Source organism: Entelurus aequoreus, linkage group LG01, assembly GCF_033978785.1.
Source record: "Entelurus aequoreus isolate RoL-2023_Sb linkage group LG01, RoL_Eaeq_v1.1, whole genome shotgun sequence".
NCBI lineage: Eukaryota > Metazoa > Chordata > Actinopteri > Syngnathiformes > Syngnathidae > Entelurus > Entelurus aequoreus.
The window spans coordinates 53,519,475-53,537,163 of record NC_084731.1 but is presented as its reverse complement, the minus strand read 5'-3'; the positions used below and the strand labels follow the sequence as shown (position 1 = coordinate 53,537,163).

At 42.7% G+C, this 17,689-nt stretch overlaps 1 protein-coding gene across 1 annotated transcript in view; it reads right to left on the bottom strand.

Annotated features, from left to right (window-relative positions):
* The window catches only part of kif21b (kinesin family member 21B), a 403,877-nt gene that overhangs the window by 18,644 nt on the left and 367,544 nt on the right, over nt 1-17,689 (bottom strand). The window contains exon 33 of the mRNA XM_062054694.1: nt 11,652-11,851. Within this exon, the coding sequence (XP_061910678.1) occupies nt 11,652-11,851 (200 nt within the window). The remainder of the gene's footprint in view (nt 1-11,651; nt 11,852-17,689) is intronic.

The window sequence follows — 17,689 nt, the reverse complement described above, 5'->3', positions numbered from 1 at the left end:
GGTACAACATTACAGAAAAAACAGATCGAGTGACAAAGGGGGAAGGAATTATGATTTATGAAAGGGAAAACATTAAAAGTAGATCATTTTGAGTATGTTGAAATTAAAATCACATTTTCCTCAGAAATGTATTTCAAGGTAATTGTAGTATACCGACCGACCACAGCTAAAGACATTTTTCTCGATTAATTTTCAGACATCCTCAAACAGCACAGTATGAAAGAAGTAACGTCATGGGGGACGTTAATCTGGACTGGTTAAATAAAACACGTAGAAAGAAACTTAAGGATATTATAAACGGCTTCTACATGATACAAAGGATAAGCAGCCCTACTAGAATTACAATTGGATGACAAAAATCAAAGAGAACATCTGTAAATACACGAATACAAAACCAGAAAGAAGAGTGCTAAAATAAAAATACCTTGGATTAATAAAACAATTTGGATTCTAATAAGACATCAGGACTCAGCTCTCATATGAGCAATTAAAACAGGTCTAAATACAGATCGTATGATTTTAAAAGTTTTGAGGAACAAAGTTACAATGTTTATGCGGAAGTCTAAGGCTGACTTTCACTTAGAATGAATTAAAGCTGCAAAAGGGAACATTAGAAAGTTATGGAAAACCACATACAAACTTACGGGAAGAGAGCAAACAAGAAACAACACTATAACATTAAATATCAATGGCGCTACTATCACAGACAGTCTGGACATAAGTAATAATTTTATGGGAAATTTCATCCAGTCTGTACAAACCTTGAATAAAAAGTCCCTCAAAATCAGTGCAAATAATTGTCATTTATTCAGGAAGGACTAATTTTAGAATTAACAAATGAAACAAAGTTAAACAAAATCTTCGCTGCATTATCAGACTCACGATCTAGGGATATATATACGGGTTGGACACTATGTTCCTAAGAACGTATAAGGATTGTATTATTGCTCGTATAACAACAATTGATAAATAAATCAATAACGGAAAACACTTTCCCTACCACGTCGAGAAACTGCTACTATAATTAAATCCATAAAGCAGTAAATAAACAAGACATCAACAAGTACAGACCAATTAGCCTTCTCCCCGTTATATCCAAAGGAATAGAACATTTGAAGTTAAAAAGTGGCTTTGGAGCAATCAATGCTGCTCACACGGTTACTAAGAGGGGCATTATGTAGACACATCAAATTAATGTGTGGTATATCTATCCATGAGAGCATTTTTGTTGTAAATTGTGAGGTATGGCTGTTAAAATCTTGGTTGTTGTTACGAATGATGACAAATGTGAACAAGGTGTGGTTGTATTGTATATTAAGAATGTGTCCATGAAGGGGCATTTTATGACTTTCCTAAATTTGATTACATGCTACAGTATGATTATTTTTTGATTAATTATTGATTATTATGAATGTATATATTTATTATGATTAATTAGTGTCATAATTTTATTGCTTGATTTTTGGATCCCTTTAATTTAGGTAGCCAGGGACTGCAGATGGAAAGTAGCTATTTAGATATAATCTGGTACAGAACATATCTGTTTCTGAACTTAATGTTTCTGTGCATTGTCCCATCATAGATAGACTAAATTAAATACAACTATTTAGTGAATTATTGTGGCCACAATAATTCACTAGGTGTTGTAAAATATCAAAGTACTATTGCAAAAGCGAACAGTGACCTCAAACATGACCTGTCCTCCGCCTCTGTTCTTGCTGCGCTTGACTATAAGCTGCCTTTCTTTTTCTTGGATGTTTCTGAAACTACTACTACTACCACTACTGCTACTACTATTACTATTACTACGACTAACACTGTCCCTGTGAGAGGGACAGAGGGGGGAGGTGAGGTTGGATTGGGTCAAGTTTGAGCGTGTTGAGGTTTTATTTAATCGATATGATCAATCCGACACAAGAATAAGGGAACGTAATGATTTAGATTGACAATTGCAGTGGTTGGCGGAAGCAACTCCAACCTCAAAGGAGGGTGCCAATTCAGTAATTAAATGTTTTGTGAATGATCTAATATCCCGACATGGTTTCCCCAAAAAGATTAGGTCAAACAACGGCACCCATTTTAAGAAAACAGGTTATCATCTTCAGTCACAAGATCAGCACTTCTCAGGACCAGCAGCTTCCTAGGAAGGCGGAAAGACCATGAGACCAAAATGGTATGTTTGCAAAATGTAGAATTTGTGTGCCAGTTCCTCTGTGCAGATTTGAGGATGAAAGCAGCCACCCCAGATTCCCTTGCACTCGCTAAGAGGGGCACAGTCAAAGCCAATCCAGGACCAACACCCGATACCTGACTGGAAGGAACCGAGAGGAGAGACAACACCTTGCCAGCGATGACGAGAACGACTAAGGTTGCCAGCCAATATGTGTCCGTCGGGACTCCAGCAGCTGTGGAAGGAGGTGTCGGGAGTGCCAAAGCGGCAAGGAGGCCTTGAAGCAAGCCAAGGGCCTGGACCAAATCCCCAACGCCCCATACTTTTTCTCAGCTTTTCCCCAATTTCGGCCAGCACGGACATGCCACTGCACAGTCTGCCAAATGGACTGGGCCACACCCCAAGAAGAGACAGAGACAGACTGTTTGAGTGGATCTCTTTCTTCACCAAGGCAGCCAAAAGCCCAACGAGGTGTCGGCAGGCCACCAGCCTGAGGCACCACCGAGCCATCTATACGAGCACTAATCAAACATGGACTCATATGAAATTCAGTTGTGTGTTCAAAATCAATTGGTAATTAACAATATTGGTAATTACATTCATTGCAAATGCCGGGAAAAATATTTTTGCAAATGTCTTACAGTCATAAGTCTATATACAGTACATTCATCTAATTATGTTCATGATCAACGTATTTGTTATTCCTTTACTAAATCAAAGGGTAGGCCACTAATTGTGTTCTGTGAGATGGTTTTACTGCAGGCTGGTAACAGCGATCGCTCTGAAGGAGGGTCATAGACGGAATTTTTGCCTCGTATAAAAACATTGAGGTTTTTGCCTCTATCTGTGGTAGAGATTTAACTTAGTGGTCTACGTCACAAATTGGTATGGTCCAGGGTCTTAGGACCCTGGAAGGAGGGTATGTCGTAGAATTTCTGACCTTTTGACTTATATTTCATGTCTGTCAAGAATGTATGCTCATTTAATTCCTCTTCTATTCTGTGTCCCCGGGTGTGGGACAAAGGTGAATATTAAGTCATGCCAACCTGTCTACAGAATGTTTTGGTTGTTTGGGTATGATTGGGGAGTCCAAGGATGTGCAAAAACAATCATGACGCACGAGATAAAAACAGTGACGCACAAGAGACACATAAAAAATGGCAGAAGACCGGGACTCGAGAGTGATTTTGGCTTGCGTGTGTCTTGTGTGCTCCGGAGTACATTGTGTCTGCTTGCACAGACAACTCAATTCAACCTGCACTTCTGATAATGGGTAAATAAATTTGTTGTACTAAACTACTTTTGTTGCCTGCTTAAGCTTCGGACAATCCACTACACTAACAACGCGCAATGCTAGCAGCTAATGGTCGTAGCTACAACGTTTTTACGGAACAACTCCCCCAGGATGTGGTAGAGTGTTTCTACATTGAAACCACCCCTGGGCTACACGTGACTACTGTAATCTACAGTAGAACACACTCCAAGAATGTTATCCGTCTATGGAACAAAAGATGGCGATAGCCAAAGTTTAAGAATAGTTCTTGCTGTTTTAAGCTAATATTTTTTAGGCAGATGCAGGACTAAGGTCCAAAAGTAAAAACATGTATAGCACATTTCATTATAGCATGTACATACCTTTACTGCATGTAAAGTAAGAATATACATATGTCTGTGTACCTATTATACAGGGCTGCACGCTTAGCTTTTTCACTTGTAGCACCAGTGCTTTAATTAGTAGCACAGAAAATTTTTTTGTAGCACGGAAAACATTTATTAGCAATATGAAATGTGTCAAATATTACATTACTGGTTGTGGTAACCTTGTCCACCATTGCACTTTGTATGCAAATGCAAACTGTCCATCTTTATCAGTACGCAGATTTTCTTCATGGTTGTGTTTCATATATAAATCACTTCTTGGTCTGGTTCCCCCTTATTTGTGTTCTTGTATCTCTAGAGACTCCAGTCGCTACAGCTTAAGGTCGCAGGACATACTTTGAATGACATTTGGGAAAAAATATATCTTAAATATGCTGTTCCATGGTCATGGAATAACTTACAGAAGGATCAGAGGTTACCTGGACTCATCACTTTGGGGGAGTTTTCAGGCCATTTTAAAGGATCGAGAAACATTTTCTATTGGGCATTATACTTGTGTTTAAGGTGTTTTTACTGAAACATTTTATGCATTGTTTTTATGTATATGTGTAAGTAGTTTGTTTTTAATAGTGGTGTGTGATTGCCGCTGTTTCTGTTGTTTTTATATGTATTTCTGTAACTTTGTTTTTGCTGCCCTCTTGGCCAGGTCAATCTTGGAAAATAGATCTTAATCACAATTAGTTTTTACCTGGTTAAATAAACGATATTGATTGATCACAAGTTCATTATTAACACTGAACGTACACATGTACAACCTGAGATCGGTAGGTTGTGAGTTAAAACCCCGGCCGAGTCATACCAAGGACTATAAAAATGGGAGCCATTACCTCCCTGCTTGGCACTCAGCATCAAGGGTTGGAATTGGGGGTTAAATCACCAAAAATGATTCCCGGGCACGGCCACCGCTGCTGCCCACTGCTCCCCTCACCTCCCAGGGGGTGATCAAGGGTGATGGGTCAAATGCAGAGAATAATTTCGCCACACCTAGTGTGTGTGTGACAATCATTGGTACTTTTCATACATATAAACACAATGCCATCATAAGGCCTACTGTAACACTCTAAACTGTGCTAGCACTTTTGCTAACATAAACATTATTATAGGACACAAACACAAAAATGTTAGCCAGGAACAAAATTATACATTATACAACCTTCACAGTACAAACAAGTCCAATAGTGTAACCATTTTAATGCAATTAACCATCCATCCATCCATCCATCCATTTTCTACCGCTTATTTGTTTGCTTTAACTGAGGTAGTCAGACAAGTTAAGTAGACAACCAAAATAATGGAGCAAAAAATACATGGAACCATGTTGTATAAAAAACTCTAAATCATTCACATTAACTCAGCTATGTTGTGCAAAAGGTTACAAATTACATTTGACCTTCACAGTGTAAACAAGTCCAAAAAGTGCAAATGAATAAGAACTTCCGCAAACAAAACTGATCTTTTATGTTTGAATAAAAAAATAAAATAAAAATAAAATAAAATAAAATAAATCTTTGCAGCAGGCTACACGTAGACTTGGTCCATGTTTTATCCAAAGTTTGTATTTGCCAATGACTATCACACACACTAGGTGTGGTGAAATTGACCCATCCCTGATGGGAACTCGCATGGCTGCTGTTCTTGTGACTCCAAGATGCAAGAACCAGGAGAGCGAAGAGGAGGTAAGATGAGTTTAATCTCATATAAACAGAAAATGAAGCAGTCTTGCCTAAACATTCCAACATAGAATGTGTTCATCGAGCACTGAGGAGTGCTCGAGACAAGGCATATATACAACATATGCTGATTGGCAGCCGGTGTGGACCGGCTGCCAATCAACGGCAGGTGAGGGAAAAAACAGTGCTCCGCGGAACAACAGGAATTTTAACAAAATAAGAGCACTGACGGGAAGTAAATACAAAAACAAGGGAACAAACAGAAATGAAGTGACCGATCGTCACAGGACCCCCCCCCTCAAGGAACAGATTCCAGATGTTCCCTGGAAACAAGAACAGAAAAAAGTCCAATAGTTAAAGGAGGGCGGAGGGAGGACTTGGCGGAGGGTCGCCAGGCCAAGTGTCCCCGCAGCCAGCGAGGGAAAGTCAGGTGCCGGCGACGCGTTGAACGCCGCTGCAACTGGCGAGGCGGGCGACCACGGAACGGCCACATCAGTGGCTGACGAGGAGGAAGTCCACAACACGGCCGCATCTTTTGCCGACGAGGAGGAGGTTGCGCATCTGGCGGCGACGATGACTACAGCGTCGTGGGAGGACCCGTCGACGATGACACTGACAGCGTCATGGGCGGAGTCGTCGACCATGATGACGACAATGAAGATGGCGGCGCCCTGCGAAAGCCCGCCAGAGATAATGTCGTGGGTGGATCCGCTTCCGACCAGGAAGATGGCGGTGTCGTGCGGAGTCCCACTGGTGATGAGGGAGATGGCGGCGTCGTGCGAAAGCCCGCCAGAGACGATGATGTCTCCGTGGGAGGAGACGATGGCGGGGATGACAGCGGCGTGTGCTTGGCTGCACTGCTGCCGGTAGTAGCCCCCCGTCCACTAGGCGCATGCCAGACGCCGTCCACCACTGGGCGAAGGAGTTCCGGGTTGTCGGTGTCTCCCTGTTCAAAAACCCGGGACGGGCGAAAGGGGGCCAGGAGGAGGGAAAAGGACACGTCCCTCGCTGAGTCCCGGAGGCCAGGAGGGACATCATGGTGGGCTCCACTGGAGCCTTCGCCGGACTGGCAGAATGAGCGGGTGCTGGCAGGATGAGCAGCCGTGGTGCAGCTGCTGGAAGTCGCCTAGGAGCAGGAACAGGTGCTGGGGGTTCAGCCGGTGTTGGGCGCTCAGCCGGTGTTGGTCGTCGTGGTGCCGCGACCGGCGTGCGACGCGGTGTGGGAGCCAGTGGTGGACGCGCCGGCACAGGCAATTGCCGTGGAGGATGCACAGCAGGATGCACAGCAGGCGACGGGGAAGTTGGCGGCTGTGGCCGCGCCGGTCGGAGATCCAGAACTGGCGGCCGAGCCGGGAGGTGCGAAGGCGGCGGTGGCCTAGCCGGTCGGAGAGCCGGAACCGGCGGTCGAGGCGGAGGGAGAAAGTCAGAGCCTGCTGTGGGCTAGAACCGCACACACCTGGCTTTCAAGTCCTCCATGAACTGTGTGGTCCAGAACGTCGGCTGTGCATCGCCGACAGGGGTTCTCGCGAAGACACCATATTCTGGTTCAATGATACTGTTGGGAACTCGCATGGCTGCCGTTCTTGTGACCCCAAGATGCAAGAACCAGGAGAGCGAAGAAGAGGTAAGATGAGTTTAATCTCATATAAACAGAAAATGAAGCAGTTTTGCCTATACGTTCCAACATAGAATGTGTTCATCGAGCACTGAGGAGTGCTCGAGACAAGGCATAAATACAACATATGCTGATTGGCAGCAGGTGTGGACCGGCTGCCAATCAAAGGCAGGTGAGGGAAAAAACAGCGCTCCGCGGAACAACAGGAACTTTAACAAAATAAGAGCACTGACGGGAAGTAAATACAAAAACAAGGAAACAAACAGAAATGAAGTGACCGATCGTCACAATCCCCTTGTTCCATCCAAAGTTCATTAAAACCAGTGACGTGGGGTGAACTAAACATCAGGTGAGGCATAGATACTTTTGGAGTTTGTTTTCTTCTTTTTTTTTTTACGCTAATCATTGTTGATTTAGGTTGCACATTAGAGTAACAGGAAAACGAAGGGAGTTATTCGCTTTCATAAAAATTTTATCATAATGATATTATGATATGATAAATGGGTCCAAAAAGTATTTGATAAAGTTGTTATTAAATACTTGTTGGTCCCATTTGCTTTTAACAAAATAAATCAAGTATTGTGAGTGTATCTTACCTTTCTGTATTTGTATCTGAAGCAGCAATAGCTATCCTCCATGAAAACCTACTTTGTATGATCACATTAATTTTGTCTTAAAGTCCAGTTTAGAGAAGTATTTAATCGTGGATACAGTACATAATCCTTCATATTGGCAGACACATTAATTTCATTCAATTTCATTCCAAGCAATAAAACATTATTTTTGCATCTGACAAAAAACACCCACAAACGCTGGCTTACTCTTAATATAAATGCCATGTTTGTTATAAATACAGTTTAAAAAAAAAAAGGCTGGCTTCCGCTGGAGAGACATGTCTGCTAGCACTTCTCCCAGTGTGGCGAGTCAGAGTACTGCTGAGGCATTGAGCTGCAAGTAGACAATATATCGCCCCATACTGTGGGGCAGAGGTACTTGGTGCTTCATGGCCTGCCTTTTTTCCCGTGGCAACAAGCACGCATCCGCTCAATACACTTTGTGTGTAGCCGTGGAGGCACCACCTGTGTCTGTGTCAGGAGGCACCACCTGTGTCTGCCTCAGGAGGCACCACCTGTGTCTGCCTCACTTCTCGTCTTCCTTGTTATTTCCATCAGGAAACACGGAATTTCCGCGATTTTGACCATGAAAATTAGCAAAATATACAGGAACCACACCAAAATCATATAGAAAGCATAGACCAAAAGATAAATATTCATCCATCCATTTTCTACCGCTTATCCCTTTTGGGGTTGCGGGTGGTGCTGGAGCCTATCTCAGCTGCATTCGGGCAGTAGGCGGGGTAAACCTAAACTTATTTTATTTTATTACTTGGTTTTTGAACATCTCATGGTTAAGCCACCTGGTGGCAAGGTGAGGCACTGCCTCACTTGCCTCCCCTGATAGCATGTCACTGATTAAAAGGACAACATGATGGAGCGATGCACCACTGTCCTCTTGGGGGCGACACAACCTAATGTAAGGGTTCGTGCAAAGCCAACAGATCAAGCGTGTAGCTTTCATTTTTAAGGAAACTTATTTTATTTGTTTCCATTTTATAATTCACAAGTCCAGCCGCCGGCCGCGCAAGCGGTAAGAAATGGATGGATGGATAATTAGCCTATTGAGTCAGACTGCCGAGAAATATGATGAACATTTCCAAGCATTTACAAGCATTTCACCCAAAATTCAAGCATTTTTCAAACCTTGAAAACACAACATTAAGATCCAAGCATTTTCAAGGTTTTTAAGCACCCGTACGAACCCTGTATAGAGATAGGCAAACATTTTACTCTAGCTTGATCAGCTTTGGATGGATTTATTTTGGGAGCAAAATGCGATGAAAGTGTTAAAATTAAAATCTGTATTCGCACTTGTGCTACTTTTTATATTAATGGATATATTCATCCATCCATGTTCTACCGTTTGTCCCTTTCGGGATCTTGGGGGTTGCTGGAGCATATATTAATGGATATATAATTTCTATAAATGGATATTAAGAGTACGTGAAAGTTTGACTCTTCCCTTGTTTACTTACGAGATAACCTCCTTTAAAGGCCTACTGAAACCCACTACTACCGACCACGCAGTCTGATAGTTTATACATCAATGATGAAATCTTAACATTGCAACACATGCCAATACGGCCGGGTTAACTTATAAAGTGCAATTTTAAATTTCCCGCCACACTTCCGGTTGAATACGTCTAGATATGATGACGTATGCGCGTGACGTAAACGATTGATACGGAAGTATTGGTACCCGGTTGAATACAATACAAAAAAGCTCTGTTTTCATTTCAAAATTCCACAGTATTCTGGACATCTGTGTTGGTGAATCTTTTGCAATTTGTTTAATGAACAATGGAGACTGCAAAGAAGAAAGTTGTAGGTGGGATCGGTGTATTAGCGGCGGACTACAGCAACACAGCCAGGAGGACAGAGATGGATAGCAGACGCGCTAGCCGCCGAACTCACCTTAACTTCCTCCGACCGCATCTGTGATCGGGTGAAGTCCTTCGTCGCACCGTCGATCGCTGAAACGCAGGTGAGCACGGGTGTTGATGAGCAGATGAGGGCTGGCTGGCGTAGGTGGATAGCTAATGTTTTAGCATAGCTCTGTGAGGTCCGGTTGCTAAGTTAGCTTCAATGGCATCGTTAGCAACAGCATTGTTAACCTTCGCCAGGCTGGAAAGCATTAACCGTGTATTTACATGTCCATGGTTTAATAGTATTGTTGATCTTCTGTCTATCCTTCCAGTCAGGGGTTTATTTATTTTGTTTCTATATGCAGTAAAGCCAGATGCTATCGTGTTAGCTCAGTAGCTAAAGAGCTTCGCCGATGTATTGTCGTGGAGATAAAAGTCACTGTGAATGTCCATTTTGTGTTCTCGACTCTCATTTTCAAGAGGATATAGTATCTGAGGTGGTTTAAATACAAATCCGTGATCCACAATAGAAAAAGGAGAGAGTGCGGAATCCAATGAGCCAGCTTGTACCTAAGTTACGGTCAGAGCGAAAAAAGATATGTCTTGCACTGCATTCTAGTCCTTCACTCTAACGTTCCTCATCCACGAATCTTTCATCCTCGCTCAAATTAATGGGGTAATCGTCGCTATCTCGGTCTGAATCGCTCTAGCTGCATTGAAAACAATAGGAAAATGTGAGGAGCCTTTTAACTGACTACGTCACACTACTTCCGGTAGGGGCAAGGCTTTTTTTTAATCAGATACCAAAAGTTAAATGAATGATAAATGGGTTATACTTGTATAGCGCTTTTCTACCTTCAAGGTACTCAAAGCGCTTTGACAGTATTTCCACATACACCCATTCACACACACATTCACACACTGATGGCGGGAGCTGCCATGCAAGGCGCTAACCCAGCAGCCATCAGGAGCAAGGGTGAAGTGTCTTGCCCAAGGAAACAACAGACATGACTAGGATGGTAGAAGGTGGGAATTGAACCCCAGTAACCAGCAACCCTCCGATTGCTGGCACGGCCACTCTACCAACTTCGCCACGCCGACGATCTTTATCGTCGTTCTCTACTAAATCCTTTCAGCAAAAATATGGCAATATCGCGAAATGATCAAGTATGACACATAGAAGGATCTGCTATTCCCGTTTAAATAAAAAAAAATCATTTCAGTAGGCCTTTAAGTTTTGTAATCAATCAGAAATATCAAACAGCTAAAATGCGCCAAACATGGATAAGTGTGGAGAGAGTGTTTTGCGTTATTCCCATCATGCTTTGTAATGGATGTAATTTAAGAATTTTTTATGGTGCTTGGACCTTTTTTTTTTTTTATAATATCCACAAAGTTCAATGAGCAGGTTGAGTTATGTGTAAAATGTGTGTTGAATTTTTGTTTTTTTTGCACTGTGACTTGTTTGGATTGGGTCATTAGTAAATGCTGTCCTGTGTACACTTCAATGCGCAATTCATGGTCATTGACCTATTTTACTCACATTGTACCCAAGATGGGAGTAAATCTGCAACAATCAGAATGCCAGATATTTTAAGGCGGAGGCACACCGCGGGCTAGTTTTTTATGTTTGGACACCCCTGGTATATACTGTGCTGCTATTGAGGCAAACCAGAGTAGGTTTTGTAGACAAAAGAAGAAAGCAACAGACTCCAGCAAAAGGAAACCAGCTTTTCAAACCCTAAAATATATCTAGGTTATTGCTTGGCATGGGTCAAATTTGGTATAGCGCTTAAAAGACTTCATAAACATTTAAATGGCCCCTGAGAGGAGAAAGATTCCCCACCCTCGTCTTAGACTATCTTTAATTATTTTTTATTACGACATATTCATTATAATCATTTCTGCTTCATAATAATGTGCAAGGGGCCCATTTAGCACCCAGCTTTCAGTAACCAAACAAAGGGTTAAATTAAGAGCAGAGTAAATTGTCATTCAATGGAATTGAATGGAATGATGATATACTGTATGTACAGTAAATGTTGAGTTTGTTACCTGGATGCAGTGAAAATCTGCCTGGAGTTGGTACATATGGCGTTAATGGGGCTGTCGTGGCCTTTGACCTCCCCTATGGGGGTGAAATTGTCCACGTTCCACACCTTCAGCATGCCGCCTCGACATGCGCTGAGCAGCAGCGGCTTACCAGGGACGTACGCCAGGGCGCACACCCAGTCCTTGTGGGCGATGGGGATTTGCTGTCGACAAAGAGGTGCAGAGTCAGCAAAGGACAGGTTCCTACAAAAAACTGCTCAAGAACCACACTTAAGACGAGGCTGAAGAAGTTCCAAGTCGTAGTCTGGGAGTTAAAAGAGGTTTAGTCATTCTTATAGCGCATTTAAAAACAATTCCAGTTCACCAAAATGCTGTTCAGACATAAAACAAATACAAGATGGTCAAATGTACATTTTAAAACAGCAGGATGAATAAAATTGTGTCTTAAATAAGTGTGAAAAAGATACAAACAATAAACATAAGTATTATACGTTGTAGTGCAATTTCATGGATTAATTACTAACTTCTCATGGTTTTAAATGTACATTTTATGGACATCGCCGATTAACTCTGTGAATGTCCTGAACTCCTATTTCCAATCTTTTTTCTGATCAGAATATTACGGTTGGTCACGCCATGCCATGGCGTGGATGGAGGTCAACTCCCCACATCAGGGGTGCCCAAAGGTTTTACCTGCCAAAAGTGAAAATGTAGCAGTTGGCCAAAAGCCGCTACCAACTATTTTTAAGGGGAACTGCACTTTTATTGGAATTTTGCCTATCATTAACAAACTTTATGTAAGACAAGAACACGTTTTTCTTTTTTTAATGCATTCTAAAAAAAATTTAAATATTTATAATGCCTATTAAGGTTGTATATACATGATGTAAGTATATATGTAATGTAGTAACAGGCACATTTATAATTTATAATTTAATATCTATATAATTTTAAGCATACGCGGCGCATTCATTTCAAAAACGCATCACAACGTTCTTTAGTTTTCTCCCCAACATCACTGATTATTACTCACTGCAGACTTCATGAGAACCAACAAAAATAATAAAACATCACTTACTGAAAAAGGTCTGCTGTCATTAGGATGCCGACTGCTAGGATGTTCATATGTTCCCATTTTGATGAAGAATGTCTCATCATCCTCACAAAGAAAAAGGAGGTGGAGCCAAGCGTCTTTGTGTCGTTCTCGACAATCCCGGGTCTAAATTGGCTGTCAAAGTGTACCAACTTGTCGGAATAGAGGAACTACCATTGGCTCCACTGTAAGCGAATATTTATTTACAAGTTAGAATGCATTTAAAAAAAATACATCCGTCGTCATGGCTTTCATAATGATTGTGAACAACAGGCAAAATAAAATAAAAAAAGTGCAGTTCTGCTTTAAGCGGGAAAAATAAATAGCATGGATAGATGGCTACTAGTTAGCATTGCGGACATGCAATCAATGATAGTGTGAGCTTTAAAAGGAAACTGCACTTTTTTGGGAATTGTGCCTATTGTGTACAACCATTACGTGGGACAAAAGACATGGTTTTTTTTTGTACGTAAATAAAAGTCTGCTTACAATGGAGCCTACAGGAGGTCCTCTATCTATTCCGCCCATAAAACTCAATAAATAACAATTCAAAAAGCGCCAACAATACTCCATTTACATTATTCATGAATTGAATAATAAAGTATTAGTGATATTGTTATTATGAGCGCTAACACAGACTAACTATTTTTTAGTGGCGCTGTGATCACAAAAAGCTAACTCGCTTGCGCTGCTGTATTTACATCATTAGCTGGTGAGCTGGTTTCTTGCCTCGGAGCTCGTGAAAGTTTATTGTAGACCATACGTCATGCCTCTCACCTAGATAGTAGAAGGATGTGTACATAATCCGACAAATTGGTCACTTTTGGCATCCAATTTATACCTGGAAATGTCGAGAAAGAATCGAAAAGAGGCTTGGTTCCACCCCCCTTTTTTCTTAGCAAGGCTTAGGAGTCATTCTTCATCTAAATGGGAATTATATGAACATCCTAGCAGTCAGCATCCCAATGAGAGCAGACATGGTACAGTAAGTGATATTTTATTACTATGTGAACATTGGACCAAATCTGGAGGGAAATATTCCAGATCCTGAGTCAGTTGAGGACTTGAATGACACTACAGACAGAAATCCCCACTCGATGTTTCTCAAAGGTGTGACAAAAGAGGAAATAATCAATTATGTGAAAACATGTAAATCCAAGACAACAACTGATTGTAACAGAACTGATATGGACAAGATAAAAAGGTTATTGAAGAGATTTCAGAACCTTTAACATACAGTATATCAGCAACCTATCATTTCAAACAACAAAATGAAAACCTATCTCAAAATGAGCCTATCTCGTCAATTATGAATAAAGCAAAACATGTTCTGGACCAAAAATACCTTCATAGTCTCTACTGCTCGCTAGTGTTACCATATCTGAGTTATTGTACAGAAATATGGGAAATATCTAGAAATGTGCGCTTCATTTATTAACGGTGTTACAAAAAAGATCAATTACAATAATACATAATGTTGTATATAGAGAACATACAAACCCTTTATTCATTGAATCACAAATATTGAAATTTAGCGATTTTGGTGCATTTGCAAACATCTAAAATTATGAACAAAGCAAACTATAACCTGCAAAGAATGTACAACAATGTTTTCTCAACAAAAGAGGAGAAATTTAACCTTAGAGGAAAATGTGATTTAAACATTTGTGTGCGCGTACAACATTTAAAACTAGTATGTGGAATCAAATAATGGAATGGATTAAGTAAGGAAATAAAACAAAGCACTAATATGATTCAGTTTAAGAGACTGTTCAAACTACAAGTGTTCACAAAGTACAACGAAGAATAATTATGATGAACATCTTGAACCTTTTTATTTTTAATGAGATAATAATTATTTATGTATTTAATATTTGTTTAATTACATATGATACATATATTTTCACTGTTCTGTTACAAACAGAGAACAAGAAAACTGCTATCATGATATGAAAAGGGTTATGTTAAATAAGCTCGGCTTCTTCCTACTCTTTATCGGACATGCTGTACTGAAACTGGAAATATGTGAGCATGTTCGAAATAAACTGAAACTAAACCTTTCAACGCTTGAAATATTTTAACAACTTCAGAGCTTAATATTAATGTAAAGTTTATTTTGTATTATTTATTTTTTTGGTCTTTCATTTTGTGTAATGATCAAATGCAAAATATGGAATATTTCTAAACAAAATAAGTTGCACAGTGGAATATTTGAGGTTGGGTATTTAAAACCTTGAAATGGTCATGAAATTCATGACTACATTGATTTTGATACAGTGCCACTGAGCTAGAATTACTTTGTTGAGTTTATTGAGTTCACGAAAGTCTTTTTTAGACATATTTCATGTTGAATATAACTGCTGCATTTCAACAAGTTAATGGCAGTCAGTGACGTGTGAATCGATACTGACAAATCGACACCGCCGATACCATCTTTAGGCTCTAATATCGATCCTCAGGCTCTGACATCGATCCTCCATTTAAGATATCGATACTTTTGATACTTTAGTTCAGGGGTGTCCAGACTTTTTCCACCAAAGGCCACATACTGAAAAGTCAAAGTGTGCGGATGCCATACTGATATGTTTTATTTACATGCTAAATAAAACATAAAACAGATATTGTGTCATCCATCCATCCATCCATCCATCTTCAACCGCTTATCCGGAATCGGGTCGCGGGGACAACAGCTCCAGCAAAGACCCCCAGACTTCCCTCTCCAGAGCAACATTTGCGACTTCCTCCTGGGGAATCCCGAAGCGTTCCCAGGCCAGAGAGGAGATGTAATCCCCCCATCTGGTCCTTGGCCTGCCGCGGGGCCTCCTCCCAGTGGGACGTGCAACGAGGACCTCCCTAGGGAGACGCTCGTGAGGCATCCGCACGAGATGCCCGAACCACCTAAGCTGGCTCCTTTCCAAGCGAAGGAGCAGCGGCTCTACTCCGAGTCTCTCTCGGGTGACTGCACTTCTCACCCTATCTCTAAGGGAGATGCCAGCCACCCTTCTGAGGAAACTCATTTCGGCCGCTTGTATCCGCGATCTTATTCTTTCGGTCATTACCCACACTTCATGACCATAGGTGAGAGTAGGAATGTAGATAGCTCGGTAGACCGAGAGCTTTGCCTTCTGGCTCAGCTCCCGTTTCGTCACAACAGTGCGGCAGAGAGACTGCAATACTGCCCCAGCTGCTCCGATTCTCCGGCTGATTTCCTTCTCCATCTTTCCCTCACTCGTGAACAAGACCCCGAGATACTTAAACTCCTCCACCTGGGACAGAGTCCTGTCCCCTACCCGGACTGTACAAACCATCGGTTTCCTGCTGAGAACCATGGCCTCAGATTTGGAGATGCTGATCCTCATTCCAGCCGCTGAACACTCGGCTGCGAACCGATCCAGTGAGAGCTGAAGGTCACGAACCGAAGGTGCCATCAGGACCACATCATCTGCAAACAGCAGTGACGCAACCTTTAGCCCCCGAGACGTATACCCTCTCCGCCATGGCCACGACTCCGCCTAGAAATCCTGTCCATGAAAATCACAAACAGGATAGGTGACAGAGCGCAGCCCTGGCGGAGACCAACCCCCACTGGAAACGGATCCGACTTACATCCAAGCACCCAGACACAACTCTCGCTTTGGTTGTACAGAGATTGGATGGCCCTCAGCAGGGTTCCCCTCACTGCGTACTCCCTCAGCACCTCCCACAAGATCTCCCGAGGGACGCGGTCATACGCCTTCTCCAAATCCACAAAACACATGTAGACTGGATAGGCATACTCCCAGGCCCGCTCCAGGATTCCCGCAAGCGTAAAGAGTTGGTCAGTTGTTCTACGACCAGGACGGAATCCACATTGCTCCTCTTGAATCTGAGGTTCGACTATCGGCCGGACCCTCCTTTCCAGTACCTTGGCGTAAACTTTCCCAGGGAGGCTGAGTAGTGTGATACCCCTGTAATTAGCACACACCCTCTGGTCCCCCTTTTTGAAAAGGGGAACCACCACCCCAGTCTGCCACTTCCTCGGCACTGTCCCAGACTTCCACGCAATGTTAAAAAGGCGTATCAACCAAGACAGCCCATCAACACCCAGAGCCTTCAGCATTTCTGGACGGATCTCGTCAACCCCCGGAGCTTTGCCACTGTGGAGTTGTCCAACTACCTCAGTGACTTCACTCCGAGAGATCGACGTCGATCCCCCATCATCCTCAGGCCCTGCTCCTATCAGGGAGGGTGTGTCTGATGTATTTGGGTTCAGGAGTTCCTCAAAGTGCTCTTTCCAACGCCCTACGACTTCCTCACTTGAAGTCAGCAAAGTCCCATCCTTGCCATACACAGCTTGGATGGTTCCCTGCTTCCCCCTCCTGAGGTGCCGTATGGTCTTCCAGAACAGCTTTGGTGCCGCCCAATAGAGCTTCTCCATGGATTCCCCGAACTGCTCCCACACCCTCTGCTTAGCCTCGTCCACAGCCACGGCCGCTGCCCTTCGGGCCCGTCGGTACCTTGCAACTGCCTCCGGAGTCCCCCGGACTCCTTCTTCAGTCGGACGGCTTCCCTGACCACCACTGTCCACCAGGGTGTTCGAGGGTTACCGCCCCTTGAGGCACCTAAGACCTTCTGGCCACAGCTCGCAGCTGCAGCTTTAGCAATAGAGGCTTTGAACATTGCCCATTCCTGTTCAATGTCCCCAACCTCCACAGGGATGGCAGAGAAGTCCCGCCGGAGGTGGGAGTTGAAGTCCTTCCGGACAGAGGACTCCTCCAAACGTTCCCAGTTCACCCGCACTACACGCTTGGGTTTGCCAGGTCTGTCCAGAGGTTTCCCCCGCCATCTAACCCAACTCACCACCAGATGGTTATCAGTTGACAGTTCAGCCCCTCTCTTCACCCGAGTGTCCAAAACATACGGCCTCAGATCAGCTGATACGATTACAAAATCGATCATTGATCTTTGG